General features: G+C 42.2%; 1 protein-coding gene across 6 annotated transcripts in view; it reads right to left on the reverse strand.

Moving 5' to 3' along the window:
* The window catches only part of VIPAS39 (VPS33B interacting protein, apical-basolateral polarity regulator, spe-39 homolog), a 29,879-nt gene that overhangs the window by 7,573 nt on the left and 3,604 nt on the right, over positions 1 to 18,702 (reverse strand). For all 6 annotated transcript variants that reach the window (XR_008618717.1, XM_007121425.4, XM_007121426.4 and 3 more), the window contains 15 exons: positions 18,393 to 18,495; positions 16,062 to 16,205; positions 14,915 to 14,953; positions 14,496 to 14,560; positions 13,716 to 13,772; positions 9,767 to 9,859; positions 9,085 to 9,118; positions 8,474 to 8,576; positions 6,082 to 6,109; positions 4,641 to 4,714; positions 2,830 to 2,905; positions 2,249 to 2,383; positions 1,598 to 1,639; positions 1,185 to 1,274; positions 38 to 124 (listed from right to left, as the gene is read on the reverse strand). Coding sequence is in view for 5 of the 6 variants with exons in the window: in XM_007121425.4 (XP_007121487.1) it covers positions 38 to 124; positions 1,185 to 1,274; positions 1,598 to 1,639; positions 2,249 to 2,383; positions 2,830 to 2,905; positions 4,641 to 4,714; positions 6,082 to 6,109; positions 8,474 to 8,576; positions 9,085 to 9,118; positions 9,767 to 9,859; positions 13,716 to 13,772; positions 14,496 to 14,560; positions 14,915 to 14,953; positions 16,062 to 16,205; positions 18,393 to 18,495 (1,170 nt within the window). In the remaining variant the exon portion in view is untranslated. The remainder of the gene's footprint in view (positions 1 to 37; positions 125 to 1,184; positions 1,275 to 1,597; positions 1,640 to 2,248; positions 2,384 to 2,829; positions 2,906 to 4,640; positions 4,715 to 6,081; positions 6,110 to 8,473; positions 8,577 to 9,084; positions 9,119 to 9,766; positions 9,860 to 13,715; positions 13,773 to 14,495; positions 14,561 to 14,914; positions 14,954 to 16,061; positions 16,206 to 18,392; positions 18,496 to 18,702) is intronic.

Below are 18,702 nucleotides of genomic sequence, written 5' to 3' on the forward strand. Positions count from 1 at the left end.
TTTCCTAGAAGATCCTGTACCCTCTAAGAGCCATTACCTGGACAGGGGCACTGTTCTTGTGCAAAATTTCCACAACCCGATGGAAGCCAATGGGTGCTCTCTTCTTGGTATAGCCCAGCCAGTTCTGAAAAAGGAAGATGGGGCAGCCGTGGGTAGGCCAGACATCTGAGCTAATCTCCCTACGTTTTATGGTCAGACTAGAATAACATGGTGATGAGGAGTGGATGAATGGGAGGTGGGGGAAAGAGAAATGAAGAGAGATGAGAGTTTCAAAAAAGTCAAGGAACTCAGGAGGGTGGAAAAGAGTCAGAGGTATGAAATAAGTTCTTAGATCTACAGGCACGAATGCAGAAAAATGTCTGTGAAATATGGCTAAATAAAATAAGCAATTTACTTAACAATCCTTGTAGTATGAACTTATCTGGGTAGACTAATCCTACCCTTTACATCTTTATATTCATATAAATGTTCACTTGTCCGTTCATGGGGAAAGGTATGGAAAGCCACCCGTCAAACTTTTCACAGTGCTTGCCTTGAGGAAGGGACTGAGAAAGGAACAGGTGGACAATGAAAGAGGAACTTCACTCTTTACCCTCTACACTGTCATATCGTGTTTGATTTTGACACAGGCATATATTGCTTTGGTAGTTAATGTAGCCAATTAAATAACTAACAGAGGGGGAGAACAAACAACTGTCAAACCCATAATGGAAAAATGGATATTTAAACATAAACTAATAGAGACATGACAACCAAATGTAATGCAAGATCCTTGACTGGATCCTGACAGCAAACAAAAACAAAAAACAGCTCTAAAGAGCTAATTTATGTGTATGATAATATTCTTATATTAATGTTAAATTTATTGAGAATGATAATATTGTGGTTACAGATGAGATAAATGCCTAAGTAATTAAAGGAAAAGTATCATGATATCTGCAACTTACTTTCAAATGTTTCAGCAAACGAAAAAAGCATATGGCAAAAATGTTAACAAATTAGTGAAGCAGGTGAAGACTGTTACCTATTCTTTCAGCTTTTCTTTAGGTTTGAAACTTTGGAAAATAAAAATCTGAAGGAAAAATGTCTACCAGTAACTAGAACTTGAGACTCCCAGGAGGCATGGGATGACAAGATGGTATCGCCAAGGCATCAGTGGCATGGAACAGTCCCAGGGCACCCACCTTTGTGGTAAAGAGGGCATCGACATCATGCCAGGCCCGAAGCTTGGCGCGAGCAGCCAGGGCTGTCAGCACATACTGTTTTTCTGGGATCTAGAAAGCAGAGGCCAGGGGAAATTAAGGAGAAATAGAAATGCATCAGGGGAGGTGCTTGAGAATTCTGGAAAGATGGGCAAAAATATTCCCTGGTGTTGATTCTGCCTCTTAAAATCCACAAATCTCTCAGGTTTCCAAGGCCCAGCACTGCTGCAGGCCATTCAGTGGAAGCCTTCCCTCACTTCCCACAAACTTACTCCATTTTCCCCTTAACCTTGAACGTTAAGGGACTTACTACTGTGCAGGGATAGAAAGCAACATCCACTCCGTGTAGTTACTCTGATACTACTTTTACCAAACACTGACTAATTTACATCTACCTTAAATGTCTTCTTCAGGTTGACCGGACTGCTGAATGTGCCCTAGGATGAAAGTGAGGAAGGAATTTTAGTGGTATTTCTCAAATACTACCAATCTCCCCTTTTCTTTTCCACTACATAGACAGTCAACATTTCACTCTGTAACCATTTAAACCCGGAAATTAATTTAAGAGAAAAGCTCCATCAGGTCTAATTGGATATCACCATAACCCAGCTTAAGAGGACTGGATTAATAGGTATGGTGTTATTTCCCAACTTTATGCTAATCCTATGATCACTATGATCATGCCCACATATGGTCATTAAATTTACACCTCTTCAAAAAAATTTTTTTAAGTACCCACAAGTAACTATACCCCGCTGCTCTTCTCTATACTGTGCGAATCCATTTGAAACTATGGACCTTTGAAGAGAGACTGCTATGGGAGCAGCACTGCTGCATGCCAGCTCACTGGAAGCCATGAAAACCCTTACAGACCTCTTTTCTCCTCTTGGTTCACCCCTGCTGAGAGCCGGGAAGGCTTCCCAGATGGATTGCCGAGAATTATGCGCACCCATTGTAAATAGGGTATGCTGAAGTACTGGCTTTGAAATATGCTCATCTTGTGCAGTGAGAATGTGTGGGGCCTTCCTTTCACGTTCTGCCTGTACCTCAGCCTCTGTGTAGTGGTAGAAGCAGGAGTAGAAAAGCGTCGTCACTAACGGCATGTTGAGGATAGAAGCTTTGCGGGGGTGCTTCCGGAAGATTTCAGTCTGTCCTGCTGATTCTAGGTGTCGATCATTTGCCTGTGGTGGCGTGAGCCAAGTGAAAAAAAGAACAATGTCCATGGAGTAGAGGCAGGAGAGAAGCCTTTAATATTACAGCAGTTGTGCTTCCTACCCTAGGAAAGAGGCAAAGAAGAGAAAAAGAAAGAAATTGCCTAGGAGAGCCCAGAGGAGCTTAAAATCCAGAAAATGATGACAGGTCCAAGTTGGATGGAGGAAGACCAGAGAAATAGTGATGAAATGGAGTTCTGGGATGAAGAGGAAATACTTCCAGGTTAATAGCAAGTGAGAAGAAAAAGGAGTGCCTGAAGACAATGGACAGAAGGCTACCACGTAGAGAGAGAAAGAAAGGCTCTTAGAAAATGTAACAGGAAGTGACCTATGTGGGCAGAGCAGAAGTCTCCTAGCTGCTGAATGGCAGTGAGCTTTGGCACTGAAGCAGAAAGTGTAGAGATGAGGAGTCTAACCTCGATAATGATCTGACGTTCCAGGAGCGTGTAATGGTCTTGTATGTGTGCAGAATCTTCTGCTGAAAATGGCAAACTGGGAGAGGGCCAGAAGGTTAGTACCTCATTCTCTACTCAAACAGGAAACAAACCCAACTAAACCAAATCACCACAGTAAGCATAAAAAGCTCATGGGGCTTCATAACTCTGATCTCAGTTCACATTTAGAGCATCCCTGAGAGGCAGAGAGAGAGAAAGCAGAAAATAGAGGAGACCGTTGGCTGGGATTTTATATTTAAGGTTTTGTCAATTCGAGAGGGAGCCTGAAAGTCCATGAAATATACACAGTCACTGGTGATTCTGCTGAGGAATGAATTAGAATCCCCTCACTGTGGGAGTTGGAATGTTTGATGAACGAGTCACTTAGCTAGTGAGTGAGCCTAGCCAGCTGCCTATCATCCACATCCCCGTGAAGCACAGCAGTTCCTGTCATTGCTTAATGTCAATGCTTAACTCTCCTTAAGGGGCACTTACATTTGTTAGCAATTTTTTTTTTTTGAGCAATTTTTATTGGGGTATGGTTGCTTTACAATGTTGTGTTAGTTTCTGCTGTACAGCCAAGTGAATCATGTTAGCCCTTTTTTAATGCAGAGTAATAAGGTAAAATCAAGTTACACAGCACGGCGGTATGTTTGTAGATTAGTAAAGATCTCAGAGCTCTACATAATGTCAAGGGTCCCATCTTCAACACTACATTATATTTTTACACATGAAGAAGTTGAGGGACAAATATTGTCTTGCCTAAAAGCTATATGGTAAGACAATGAGTAAGGCCAGGAATAGAAGCCAGATTTTAAACTCCCAGTTCCCAGACCTTCCTTCAGAAAGTGCTGCCTTATTCCCCTACTCCACTCACTCCAGGAAGAATTCTGAAATTCAATTACACTCTCCCAGATAAGTGTGATCCCCAGCCAATTTCTGGAAGAGATAAAGAAGACAGCAAAAGGTTCCAGTTACTTCACTATTCTAACTTCTCTTTGTTTACGAGAGGCCATACGACGTATCAGCTCAGTAGCTGATAAAGTTAAAATTACGATTGCACTGAAATAAACAAATTTCTCAATGTGAAACCTGGAAATCATGTCACATGAGGAATGACTAAAACAACTGTGACCACTGAACCTCGAGCAAGGTCTACTCGGTGGACTCCACACCTGTCTTGACAGATACAGGGAAGCAAGTTTTAGCTCAATATAAGGAAGCACTTTCCAATAATGAAGGCTGTCTGACAATAAAATAAGCTACTTCCCAGAGAACTGCGTGCCCCATCACTGGAAGAATAGTATGTGGGGCTGGTTTTTACAGGGATTTATATTCTGAATGAAAGCTGGACTGAATCAGTAGTTCTTGGACTGTGGAGTTTCAAGGACCAGTAACACTGAAAATAATATATAAGGTAAAATGTTGCCAACTTTTTCTTTTAATACATAAGGTCACACACAAAAAATTATAACCCATTTTTCTACCAAAAAGGGGGTGGAGGAGGAGGGGGAAAAAATCCCAGAATAAAAGGCAGTCTTTCAAATTAAATAAATTTAGCTTTAGGAGAAAACTCTCTACATTGTCCTTATTATTCTCAACTTACCACCTATCAGAGAAAACTCTGTGGGGGACTAGTGTTTGGAACCACTGAATGAGATGATCATTAACGATGCTTGTATGATCCATTGTTAGCCTTTCCCTGCAACCATCTATCCATTCTACCCTTTTTTAGTCTCTTCATTGCTCTGTATAAGATTATTTATAGTTAAAAACATTTCTCCCCCACTTACCCAATGCAGGTCTTAAGAAATTCTTTTCGTTTCTCGGGGTCCTGAATGTTCAAATGTTCTCGATAATGGGTTAGCTACAAAAAAACCGAGAAAGGCTTTGAGCTATTTCTTTTCCTCAGAGGGGCAAGGTAGCTCTGTAAGTAGATTTCCCATGCTTAAAAACTAAATTCTCATCACCAGAGATTCCTCTGTGAATAGATGAGGGGGCAGGGGGTGGGGAGGAGGGTAAAGAATGATTCAAAATTATTATCTCTAACTGCATTATCCAGTATGGTAGCCACTAGCCACTAGTTTCAAGAAAAAGTTGTTCTTAGGAAATCTTCATATTCTACGGGGATAAACTAAAAGCAGACTATCAGCTTTGCCAATTCCAAAGTTTACAAGGTTGGAAAACTCCAAATTTATATACAACAGCATGCATGATAAATCAGCTTCAATTCAAACATAATACAGAATATGAAGAAAATATGAAAGTTTTAGATAAAAATAAGTTATGCAAAACACATTTATTTTTCACTGATTAATCAAACTTCAAAATAAAAAACTTTATAAGAATGCTATTTGAAGAAAATTCCTTATAGTTTTGAACCTACAGAAATTAAAAATGTAAACAAAAAGTTTTTCAAAATGATTACTACAGATTCTCAATCATTTTGAGTAGATTTAGATAAAGGGTTTTTGAGATTTTCCTATGCCTTGAATATTAAATACAAGTTCCTTTTACAAAATATCACTGAAAAACATTTTCCTGAATTATATTCTGTTGCACAAAGAAGGTTAAAAATATTTACCACCAATGTGTGGTACAGCGACTAAAAGGACAATCCTGACGTTGACGGCACTGAGAAATTCTTACCCCTGCACTATAATGTTCAACTTTTTAAATGGATCACTGAAGTCTGAATAATACAATTACATTATTGGTAAAATTTCAGATTTATTTTTGTATTCCAGGAGCTTCTTCTCTAATGGTGAAAATCTGCCCAAAATCAATTTTAACACATAGTCATTGAGCTGTCAGCCAAAATGTGTATTGGTGCACCACCAGCAGCCTGACCTATCTTCCTTCATGACCTGTATCTGGTTTCTTATCCCTCTTTGCTTCAGTATTATCTTTAGTATTAGAAGCCAAAACCCTAAAGCTCCAACAAACCAAGAATTGAAAACAACTAGAAATTAAGAGACAAATTCCAAATTGACCAGGCCAGTTTTCATTCAGCTATTAAAAAAAAATTCATAAGCCCAATCAAAACAGCATATAAAAAGAAACAAAATGGTACATCATTTGGATTCTTTTTAGGCTTCCCAGATGCCTTTCTCTCCTGGATATAATCAATACCAAAGGAAAGAAAATATTCAATCAGTTTGGGATCTTGGAGGCTGGGTTTTGGCTTAGACTTCTGTTAAAGAGGCCCCCAACTGAAACAAAGGCCACACTTACCGCAAGCTCTTCTGTTCTATCTAGGAACCTGGGAAGAAGCAGAAGGGAGCAGGGCATTTTTATTTATTGATGTGTGGCAGTATAACCTCACAAAATAAGATGACTGCTCTAAAAGAAACACAATTCAAACTCATTTGCCTCCATACATAAGATAAGCCCTTCTCTTCTCTTTTATTTATTTATTTATTTATTTTTGGCTGTGTTGGGTCCTCGTTTCTGTGTGAGGGCTTTCTCTAGTTGCGGCAAGTGGGGGCCACTCTTCATCACGGTGCGCGGGCCTCTCACTATCGCGGCCTCTCTTGTTGTGGAGCACAGGCTCCAGATGCGCAGGCTCAGCAGCTGTGGCTCACAGGCCCAGTTGCTCCACGGCATGTGGGATCCTCCCACAACAGGGCTCAAACCCGTGTCCCCTGCACTGGCAGGCAGACTCTCAACCACTGCGCCACCAGGGAAGCCCAAGCCCTTCTCTTCTGAAACTCTCTACTAATCAGCAATCCTTTGAGAACACATGGTGGATCAGGTATCATCGTTCCCCCATCTACCTAGCTGAGCAAAGAGCAAGGACAAGAAGACACTGCAGGGCACTAATAACTGTAATGTTAACAGATCTAACAGAAAGGCTCAGAGCCTCCGCAAAACCTTAGCCCACAGCAGTCTTCTGGTGTTTTTTTTTTTTTTTTTAAATAGAGCTGAAGAGTTTTTTTTTAAAATAAATGTATTTATTTGTTTGTTTATTTTTGGCTGCGTTGGGTCTTCGTTGCTGCGCACGGGCTTTCTCTGGTTGTGGTGAGCGGGGACTACCCTTCATTGTGGTGCGCGGGCTTCTCATTGTGGTGGCTTCTCTTGTTGCGCAGCACGTGCTCTAGGCGCGCAGGCTTCAGTAGCTGTGGCTCGCAGGCTCCGCAGTTGTGGCTCGCGGGATCTAGAGCGCAGGCTCAGTAGTTGTGGCGCACGGGCTTAGTTGCTCCATGGCATATGGGATCTTCCCAGACCAGGACTCGAACCCATGTTCACTGCATTGGCAGGCGGATTCTTAACCACTGCACCACAAGGGAAGCCCTGTTTGTTTTTTTTTTTAAAGATGAAAACACTCTTCTCTGTCAGTACAATCTTGGAAACAGATTGTCTATACTGCCCTCTGTTGTTTTCAGGTACAGCATACAATGTGTTTGGTCTCTCCCCAAAGGTGGTAAGGCCTTGGAGAACAAGGACTTGTCTTCTGATTCCTTCTTACCCTGAATGGACCACTATAATTAACATCACTAATCTGGCATAGAGGTGATACTTAATAAAGCCTTGTTGATTAGGAGGGAAGGAAGGAGGGAGGGAGGAAAGGGTTGGGGGAACAACCTGTCTCGATGAACATGTCTTCTGCAAATTCCTGGCTAACCATCTGTAATCTTGACCCTGCCCAGGTGACCTGCTTTCCCCACCTTAGTCTTCGGGGCAGCTCATCACTGTGCTGAAGCCATGGGGTAAATGAAGTTACCTTGGGCCACATGTCAGCCTAAACAGAGGTTCCAACCCCTTCTCTGAAAGTGAAGAAAGGACATAAAATAGTCCCTACCAGTTGAAATGAGACAGGGAAGAAAGACACGATAGAAGACAGCCGCCCCCAGTAGATACGCCTACCTCTTGCCTCTCTACCTATCGGAATCCTACCTAGTCTCACAGGCCCAACTCAATTCCTAATCACTTCCATGAGGCTCCCCGCAGATACCGATTGAAAATTATATTTGCTTCTTCTGCTCTTCCACTGTACTTCTCATTGGCATCACTGGGTACCAAGTAATAAAAGATACCTTTATTCTAGGTCTTTTGTAAGAAAATACTTAATAAATATTAATACTACAGACTAGGCATTATGTTGAGTGCTTTACACACACGAACTCTTTTCATCTTCATAATGACCTGTGGGGTGGGTATCATCATCTCCATTTTACAGATGTGAAAACTGATGCTTGGAGAGGTTGAGTAACTTGCTCAAGGTCACGCTATGAACTAAGTGGTGGAGACAATATTCAACGCAGGTGCTTGACTCCAGAGCCTGGTCCTTAACCACCTGCTGCACGGTCACTTTATCACAGGTTGTGGTACGTTATTAGTTATCCCATCACGTTTCTTTTTTCTTTCTTTTTTTTTTTTTTTGGCCGTGCTGTGTGGCTTGCAGGATCTTAATTCCCTAACCCGGACCGAACCCTGGCCATGGCAATGAAAGTGCCAAGTCCTAACCACTGGACCACCAAGGAATTCTCCCATAATGTCTCAATATCCTGTCTGATAAGCATTTCCATGAAAGAGGGGCAGTGTCTTCTCTTTCTTTGTATTATCGCCCAGAGTGCTTTGAACAAAGTACTTAACAAACTTTATAGACCAGATGATCAGTTCTTACCTAAAGAGGTCCCAAAGCAGTTTTTGATCCCCTATCTCCTTAAGGAAGTGAATGAGATGTCTCAGGGCAACCTGCCGCACCTCCAGCTCTCGGAAGAGGATCTCTAGCAGGCAGGAAGAAGGAGTTAAATGGGGAAAGATTAAAGCCTATTACTCAATAGGAAATTGCTCTCCCTACTCACACATTCCAAACATGATCTCCTCAAAATCCATCAGAAGCTAGGAATGGTTTTCTATGGTGCCCATCCCTATGGCTCAACCCACCAGCAACATACTCCATGGTCCAGGGCAATGCTTAGCCTTTGTGTTAACTTTCAGTTCTCACCAACCCAAACATCAGGCACTGAGCATGGACTTTCACGTCCTCAAACCCACACAGCCATCTGTCTGTCCAATAAATGGAGGGGCTTTGTAGTTACTGTAGTTATCACCCTAAAGGAAGAACAACTGCCCTCAGGGTTGTGATGTGTACTCAGAAGTCTCAGGCCACCCCAGCTGTCCCTAAAGTAGACTTGATGCTGGTAAATTCTGGTATGAAAGCCACAACGCCATTCTCCCTTCAAATGTAGTAGACACCTTACTGACTGAAGATTTCCCTCAAACCACGCTCACCTTTGCTCAATGTCCTCTTCAGGAAGATCAGAACCTAGAGGAAAAAGAGAACCAAGAATGAATTATCCTGTGTAACCTTCCAAACACAAGGCCCTGCCTGAGCACCTGATGTCTAGGAATGAGGCCAGCAACTCGTTAGGAATCTCTGCCGGTCTATACAACAGGTTTCTCTATGTGACAGAAAGACAGGTGATGGACATATGGAACGAGCTGTGTCTTGGGAGTCCACATACCTGTGCCCCTACTGGTGAGAGGCACCTCCCTCCCTGTGTGAGAAGCTGCTCTCACATCTCTCCTCCTTCAGATTATTTCTGAGAACACGAAGTGGCCAACCTACTGCTTCTGGGTCATAATCAAGAGTGCCACACACAATGCATATCCTGCCAGCTAAGCCTTAGAACATGCACTTCTGAGAATCTTCCACTTCAAGAGGAAACCCAGGGTCTCTACTTGACATTACCAACAAGGACCTACTGTATAGCACAGAGAACTATACCCAATAGAATCTGAAAAAGAATAGCTACATATATAACTGGATCACTTCACTGTACACCCGAAACTAACACAACACTGTAAATCAACTAGACTTCAAATACAGAGATTTTTAAAAAATCTATTCTGATTAGACTTTCAGAAACTAATGAAAACAATACTTAAACAACAAACAAAACCCACAACTCACCGCAGTAATGACATTTCCATCATGCATGCTTACTGCTTCTTCTAGGAGTTGTAGCTTGTCCTGTAAGGAGCGGAATCTTTCCAGGGAGCAGACCTGGCAGAGTAAGAACAGAATTGGTGTGCAAGGAAGAAGACAATTTCCTATATTCATTTGTCACTGGATACTGAAGAATGGGCAAGAATAAACTAAAATGTCCCCAAGGAGAGCTTCTTTGTTTTTACACAACAGCCCCCAGCACTCTATGAGCCAAGAGATTCCCATCACACCCTCCCTAGTTCAGCCTTATGCCTTAGAAGATGCTGATGTCCTGATGAACTCTTGCCAAAGTCAACGGGTAGAGAGCTCATTTGTTCTCTTTTCCTCTTTTTCTTTAAATCTGGTTTTTCGGTTTGTTTGTTTGGTTGTCTTTTTTCAAACCCTTGTGTCGAGGGCCGACTTTCAGTAGGTCGCACTGAGGGAGCTGCTCTGCTACGAACAAGACGCCAACCCAGAAGCAGGTCGTCTATGAATAGTTTAGGACCAGGTTCCCCAGGAACATGTGGTGTGTGATGGGCAAGGTGGCGGCCGCCTTTCCAGCGGCACCCCATGTCCTAGGACGAAGGGCTCTCTGCACCGGATCCCGGTCCTGAAGTGCCACAGGGTACGCCACGCCACCGGGGACAGTGGGGGACCAGCTATCTGAGGCCAACTTGTTCTCTCTTTAATGAGGCATAATTTACAGAGCATAAAACTACCCTATTTAAGTGTACAGTTCAGTGAGTTTTGACAAGTAAATAATTCCAGGTAACTACTACCACAATCAAGATACAGAACATTTCCATCACCCCAGAAAGTTCCCTTGTCCACTCTGATGTCAATATCCTTCTCCCATCCCTACCCCCCAACAACCACTGCTGTTTTGTCACTAAAATTTTGCCTTTTCTAGACTTTCAGAAAAACAGAATCATACAATATGTACTCTTTTGTATCTGGCTTTTCACTCAATATAATGTTTCTGAGATGGATCTATATGTTGTGGTATTAGTAGTTTGCTCCTATTTACTGGTGAGTCGTTTTCCATTGTATGGGCATACCACCATTTTTTAATCCATTTACTTACTGATGGATATTTGAGTTATTTCCACTTTAGGGGCTGTAACAAATAAAGTTACTATGAACATCTGTGTACAAGTCTTCGTGTGAACATATTTTCATTCCTCCTGGATTGTAAATGTCTAGTAGTGAAACTAAATGTGTTTAATTTTGTAAGAAACTGTCAGACTACTTTCCAAAGTAGTTTTACCATTCTACCTTCCTGCTTGCACTCTATGAGAGTTCCAGCTGCTCCACATCCTCCCAATGCGTGGTAAGATCAGTATTTTTAAATTTAGCCATTATAGTGGCTGTATAGTGATATCTCAGTTTTAATTCATGTTTTCTTGATAACTGATAATGTTGAGCATCTTTTCAAGTGCTTACTGGCCATTCATGCATCTTTTTTGTGATATAACTAGTCAAATCTTGAGCCAATTTTTATTTATTTATTTTTAAAGATTTATTTATTTATTATTTATTTATTTAATTTATTTTTGGCTGCATCAGGTCTTAGTTGTGGCACACGGGATCTTGGTTGAGGCATGCAGGATCTTTCGTTGCCACATGGGCTCTTCGTTGCAGCATGCGGGCTTCTCTCTAGTTGTGGCATGTGGGTTTTCTCTCTCTAGTTGTGGCATGCAGGCTCCAGGGTGTGTGGGCTCTGTAGTTGAGGCACACGAGTTCCAGAGTGTGTGGGCTCTGTAGTTTGCAGCACACAGGCTCTCTAGTTGAGGCACACGAGCTCAGTAGTTGTGCCTCGTGGGCTTAGTTGACCCATGGCATGTGGGATCTTAGTTCCCTGACCAGGGATCAAACCTGCGTTCCCTGCATTGTAAGGCAGATTCTTTACCACTGGACCACCAGTGAAGTCCTCTTGAGCCAATTTCTAAATTGGATTGTTTGGGACTTCCCTAGTGGCGCAGCAGTTAAGAACCTGCCTGCAAATGCAGAGGACATGGGTTTGATCCCTGGTCCGGGAAGATCCCACATGCTGCGGAACAACTAAGCCCGTGTGCCACAACTACTGAAGCATGTGCACCTAGAGCCCTCCTGCTACAACTATTGAAGCCCGCACACCTAGAGCCCGTGCTCCACAATAAGGGAAGCCACCACAATGAGAAGCCAGCGCACTGCAACGAAGAGTAGCCCGCGCTTGCCGCAACTAGAGAAAGCCTGCGCACGGCAACAAAGACCCAACGCAGCCAAAAAGATTTTTTAAAGTTTTTTTAAAAAATAAATTGGATTGTTTATCTTATTACTGAAGATAATTCATTATTTTTTATATATATATTCTGGATAAAATCCTTTATGACACATGTATTTTGCAAATATTTTCTCCCAGCTATGGTCTTTTTGTGGTTTCTTTCATTTGTTTGTTTGTTTGTTTGAATTTATTTTATTTTATTTATTTTTGGCTGCATTGGGTCTTCATTGCTGAGTGAGGGCTTTCTCTAACTGCATCAAGTGGGGGCTACTCTTTGTTGAGGTGAGCGGGCTTCTCATCGCGGTGGTTTCTCTCATTGTGGAGCATGGGCTCTAGGCACACAGGCTTCAGTAGTTGTGGCTTGCAGGCTCTAGAGCGCAGGCTCAGTAGCTGTGGCGCACGGGCTTAGTTGCTCCATGGCATGTGGGATCTTCCTGGACCAGGGCTCGAACCCATGTCCCCTGCATTGGCAGGCGGATTCTTAACCACTGCGCCACCAGGGAAGCCCGTCTTTTTGTGTTTCTAACAGTGTTTCTAAAGAACAAAAGTTCTTAATTTTGGTGAAGTCCATCTTTTCAATTTTTCCCTTTCCATTTGATGGTTTATGTGTGCTTAGGTAATAAATCTTTGCCTAACCCAAGGTCACAAAGATTTTCACCTATATTTTCTTTTAGTTTTATAGTTTTAGCACTTATTCTACATTTAGGTTTATGATCCATTTTGATCCATTAATTTTTTTTTTTTTTTTTTTTTTTTTTTTTTAGGTACGCGGGCCTCTCACTGTCGTGGCCTCTCCCGTTGCGGAGCACAGGCTCCGGACACGCAGGCTCAGCGGCCATGGCTCACAGGCCCAGCCGCTCCGCGGCATGTGGGATCCTCCCAGACCGGGGCACGAACCCGTGTCCCCTGCATCGGCAGGCGGACTCTCAACCACTGCGCCACCAGGGAAGCCCCATTAATTATTATGATGTCAATTCTCCCAAAATTGGTATATAGATTCAATGCAATCAATCCTAATCAAAATCCCAGCAGCTCTTTTGTAGACACTGACAAGCTGACAGTAAAATTTATATGCAAATACAAAGGATCTAGAATAGCTGAAATAATTTTGGAAGAGAAGAATAAAGCTGAATAACTTATATTACCTGATTTCAAGATTTACTACAAAGCTACAATAATCAAGGCCTTGGTAATGGCATCAGGGTAGCCAAATAAATCAATCAACTAGAAGAGAGCCCAAAAAGAGACCTACATATATATGGTCAATTCATTTTTGACAAAGGCATCAAAGTAATTCAATGCGGAAAGAACAGTCTTTTCAACAAATAACTGCTGGAACAAACGGAGAACCACATGGGAAAAAATGAATGTCAATTTTTACCTCACACCATATACAAAAGTTAACTCACAATGGATCAGACCTAAACATAAAAGATTGTTCTCACTCTTAAAGGCACTACTTTTCACTCTCATCCATCACTCTTTTCTCCCTTCCCCATCAAAGCAACACTAAACCCTGGAGAATCAGAAATTTTGCAGCTGACTTGTCATCTTAGTGGATTGATTTTCCTCCTGAAAACCACTTCATTTAACAAATAGAACTGAAGAGAAAGGTCAAGCTGCCTAACTTCCTAAAAAATCTCACAAGAATTCTCTCACCAGCGGCCTTACCTTGCCCTTCCGAAGGCGTCGCACTGTGTCACTGGGGCTCCAATCATTGCTGTAATCCTGGAATATTAGCAACGCATGAATCCCAGGAAGTTAAGGGATCAGAATTATAAGTATGCCTGCTCCTCATCTCAAACTCATAATCTTAGTCCCTAAAGGGAAGATATTTTGTGGAAGGAAATGGATGAAAAAACAAGAACTGGGATGGTCTTGTTCTGAGTTTCTTAAGGAACGAGAACAGAGACAATCCAGGCAGGAGGAGTTGCATCATACAGGGAATGGATCAACTAACAAAACCAGCAATGCTATGCCTAAGTGGTTCAGGATTTCAACCCCTAAATGCAGTTTTGGGACTCAATTAATGGCTTTGCCAACAGAGGGAAAGAGAAAAACATGTTCCTTTTTTGGACCTTATGATATCGTTTCTTCCTTTTGAATCGATTTGCTTTTTTATGTGCTTCATGGGAATATGAGTTCCACCAAGCTTCCAGACCACAGTGATGATCAAAAGTTTCAAAGTACAACCTAAAAAAAGGCAGCATAATGGGTAAGGAAAGTGTGCCAGGACTGAATCAGAAAATAGAGATTCTGAGCCCAAGCTCTACCATTTAACTAGCTGTGAGACTCCAGGCAAGTTCGAATGGTTAGATATCCAGTTTTCTTACCTATAAAAGGGGTTTAAAATAATACCTGCTCAAAGATTTGAGAAAATCAAGCAAGATAACATACGTCAAAGTATGTCAAACTCTGTAAAGATATAACACAGTGTAAGATATAACTCACCCTATACTCCCCCTTGGGTCTCCCTAGCTCTGGAGCATAGCTCTTGGCAGGTGTGTCCGACAGAGCTGAAAAAAGAACAGGCAACTGATTCAGAAGGGCACCATCTCCTGCCATTCCCTTCCTCTACTGTTTCCTTCTCAGGCACATATTTTTTTTCATTTGGCCCCCAAGGCATCATTATGGCCCAAAGTAGATCCCATTCCTCCCCCAAAGACAGCATCCCTAGAAGTTACCCTTTGCCCCTGTAACCAGAATGGTCTTGAACTCCTTACTCAGCATCAGAAAATCTTTCTAATAATGATGATAGATTCAGAAGAAATGTCATCATCTAATTATCACTTGTCCCCATGACTCCCCAGGTTGTACCCCAGATCAGTAACATCTCCCACAGTAATCAAGAGAAGAGGGTCAATGCCTACCATCAGAGAGGGACTGGAAACTTCCAGGTCTAGTTCTCCCTAAAGGTAAAGTACACATAAGGTCAACAGTTCAAGTCAGAGCCATTTAGACTTGGTTAAGGATGCAGTGCACATAGAACATTTTTATGCAATATGAGAACTTAAGGCTTAAAAAAGTTTTTATTCAACTTCAGAAATTTGAGGTGCTACGAAAAAAAAAAGGCACTGAGGAACAGTTTTTAAAATTGTGGTTAAAATATACATAACGTAAACTTTACCATTTTTAAGTACACAGTTCAGTGGTATTGAGTACACCCACACTGTACAATCATCACTACTATCCACCTCCAGAAACTTCTCATCATCCCAAACTGAGACTCCGTACCCATTAAACAATAACTCCCATTCTGCCTCACTCTCATCCCCTGGTAACCACTATTCTACTTTCTATCTCTATGAATCTGACTATTCTAGGTATCTCATAGAAATGGAATCATACAGTATATGTCCTTGTTATGTCTGGCTTAATTCACTTAGCATAATGTCCTCAAGATTCATCCATGTTGTAGCATGTATGAGAATTTTGATCCTTTTTAATGCTGCATAATATTCCACTGCACATACATGCCACATTTTGCTTATTCAGTCTTCAGTCAATGGACATTTGGGTTGTTTCCATATTGTGGCTATTCTGAATAATGGTATTATGAACACTGGTGTATAAATATCTGTTCAAGTCCCTACTTTGAACTCTATTCGGTATATACCTAGAAGTGGCCTGCTGGATCATATGATTGTTCTATGTTGAATTTTTTGAGGAACTACCAAACTGTCTTCCACAGTGGTTGTACCATTTTATATTCCCACCAGCAGTGCACAAGGATTTCCAACAGAAACGCACAGGGGTAGGGAGGAATTTTGACCTAGGCAAATTTCTTCAGTACTTGTCACAGGGTTAATGTCAGTTTTGTTCATCATGTTCTAGAAACCCAGTCCAACCCCTCTGAATTTCCCTCATTTCTGCCCTTCCTGATCCCCAACTGCCAGCTCCAAAGATTTTTTATCCCTCAATAATCTTTTTCTTACAGAGTAAATGAAAATTATAGCCTCAGTGGTTTTTTTAAAGAAAAGAAAAGGACTCCCTGTCCCTTTAACCATCACTCTTTACCTCTAAAAAAGCTGCTCAGGGAGTAGGTAGAAGCAGGTTTGGGTAGTTGTGCATAGGAGGAGAAGCTGTTTCGGTTCTTTAGCTGTTCACGCTCATGGTTTGACCCACTATTACTAGCAGTCTCTTTGATGGACCATGAGATACCTGCAAGATAATAAGATCTAGATCAGTAATTCATCCAAAATAACGCCTTGGCATCCAGCAATCCAATAAACTCTAAAAGCTTTTCATCAGAGGCTCTGGTCCCTTGTCAACATGAACTTAAAAAATTGGGGCAGGAAGAAAGGACAGAATCAAATAGACCAATCAACAGAAAAAAGGGGCAAAGGAACTGAATAAATGGATCACAGAAAAGGAAATACAAGTGGCTATTAAACATGTGAAAAGATGCTCAACCTCACTCTTAATGAGAGAATTAACACAAAATAAAAGTACACTGAGATACCACTGGCCCCCTATAAGACTGGCAAAGACCCAGAAGTTTGGTAATACCCTGTGTTGCCAAGGCTGTGGTGGAGAAAGGAATACTCTGACACTGCTGGTGGGAGTGCAAACTGGTGCAACCCCTGTGGAAGGCAACTTGGCAATATCTAACCAACAGAGATGCAAATACTCTCTGCCAGTAATTCCACTCTAGGAATTGATCTTTCGGACACTCTTATATGGGCAAAATACAAGGTTATTGACAGCAATATAAACAACAAAAGATTGGAAACGATCTAAAGTTCATCAACAGTGGACTGGTTAAATAAATTATGAGAAATCCATACAATGTATACTATGCTGCTATTTTTAAAAAGGAAGAGGCAGAATGAGAAAGCTCTTTATGTACTGATATGGAAAGATCTTCCATCTATACTGTCAAGTGAAAAGAGCAGGGTATAAAGTATGCTACCACTGGTGTAAAAAAGGGAGTAAAAATATATATTCCTATATGTATTTCCAAATGCAAAAAGAATCTTTAGATGAATACACAGAAAGCAAACAACAGTTTGCTTTTTGGGTGGCCAGGGCCTGAGAACCGAGTAGATGCATGACAGTGGGGGAGGGAAACTTCACTGTATGCCTTAAATACTTTTTACTTTTTATATCATGTGACAGTATTTCCTATTTAAAAAAAAAAAAACCTTGGGCTTCCCTGGTGGCGTAGTGGTTGAGAATCTGCCTGCCAATGCAGGGGACACGGGTTCGAGCCCTGGTCTGGGAAGATCCCACGTGCCGCGGAGCAGCTAGGCCTGTGAGCCACAACTACTGAGCCTGAGCGTCTGTAGCCTGTGCTCCACAGCAATAGAGGCCGCGATGGTGAGAGGCCCGCGCACTGCAGGCCGCGATAGTGAGAGGCCCACGCACCGCGATGAAGAGTGGCCCCCGCTTGCCGCAACTAGAGAAAGCCCTCGCACAGAAACGAAGACCCAACACAGCCTAAATAAATAAATAAATAAATAAATTAATTTTTAAAAAATCCGCCACTGAATTAGCAGAGTGAAAAAAAAAAACAACTTTTAAAAATACACTTAAAAGTCAGATGAAGGGACTTCCCTGGTGGCGCAGTGGTTAAGAATCTGCCTGCCAATGCAGGGGACACGGGTTCGAGCCCTGGTCCGGGAAGATCCCACATGCCGTGGAGCAACTAAGCCCGTGTGCCACAACTACTGAGCCTGCGCTCTTAGAGCCCATGCGCCACAACTACTGAGCCTGTGCTGTAGAGCCTGCGAGCCTAGAACTCCGCAACAAGAAGCCCGAGCACGGCAGTGAGAAGGAGCACTGCCCGCCAGCAGCAACGAAGGCCCAAGGCAGCCTAAATAAATAAATAAATAAATGAAAATTTTTTTTAAGAAGTCAGATGGACTCTGCAAAGGTGTTAAGTGGTATTATAGAACAGCTAGGCAGTGAGACTTGGTGGCTAAGAAAATCAGTTCTGCCAGCCAGTTATGAGCATTTCAGTCAGCAGTTCCCAAATATGACTGCATATCAGAAGCATTTGCAGTGCTTATTATCAACTGAGACCCCACCTTACCCCCCAACCAACCCCATCCCCAAGACCTACTGAAGCAGAGTCTCTGGAGTGAAGCCTAGAAATCTAATTTTAACAAGCACCCCAAATAAGTCTGAAATAGCCAGCCAAGCATTAGCCCTAGGGTAGCAGGCCTAGATAGCCGTATGGAAACTACGGCTGTATTTCCCCAGTATCTTCTCCTGGGTTAAATTTCCAGATGTATGCTCATCTGAAAATAGTTTAGCCTCATTCTCTTTCCTGACAAGTATTGAGGAGACTTTACTAGCGGTAAGAACCCTGAATAATTAATCCTTCCTAGGGTCTCTTCTACTTACTTCCCACAGGTTCCCCGCTCCAGCTGACTCTCTCCAGGTCATCGTCATCATCATCATCCACGAAGTCTCGAAGGCTATTCACTGCCCGCTTGGATTCCTTTAACTGCAGACAGACATAAGGCAGGGCACTCAGGCAGTCACCACTTCTCACCTCTCTCTCTGACAGCCAAGAAGGCTGAGGAACTGGGACTTGAAGATGGCCAACATTTTCACCCTCTGCAACTGAAAGCCTAGCCTGCTAGACATTTGCCAAGAAAACAATTTGTTTTTTAGCCAACACTGGAGTCCAGTGGCAAAAGGTTAGGAGGAA

The sequence above is a fragment of the Physeter macrocephalus genome, chromosome 11 (genome assembly GCF_002837175.3).
Source record: "Physeter macrocephalus isolate SW-GA chromosome 11, ASM283717v5, whole genome shotgun sequence".
Classification (NCBI taxonomy): domain Eukaryota; kingdom Metazoa; phylum Chordata; class Mammalia; order Artiodactyla; family Physeteridae; genus Physeter; species Physeter macrocephalus.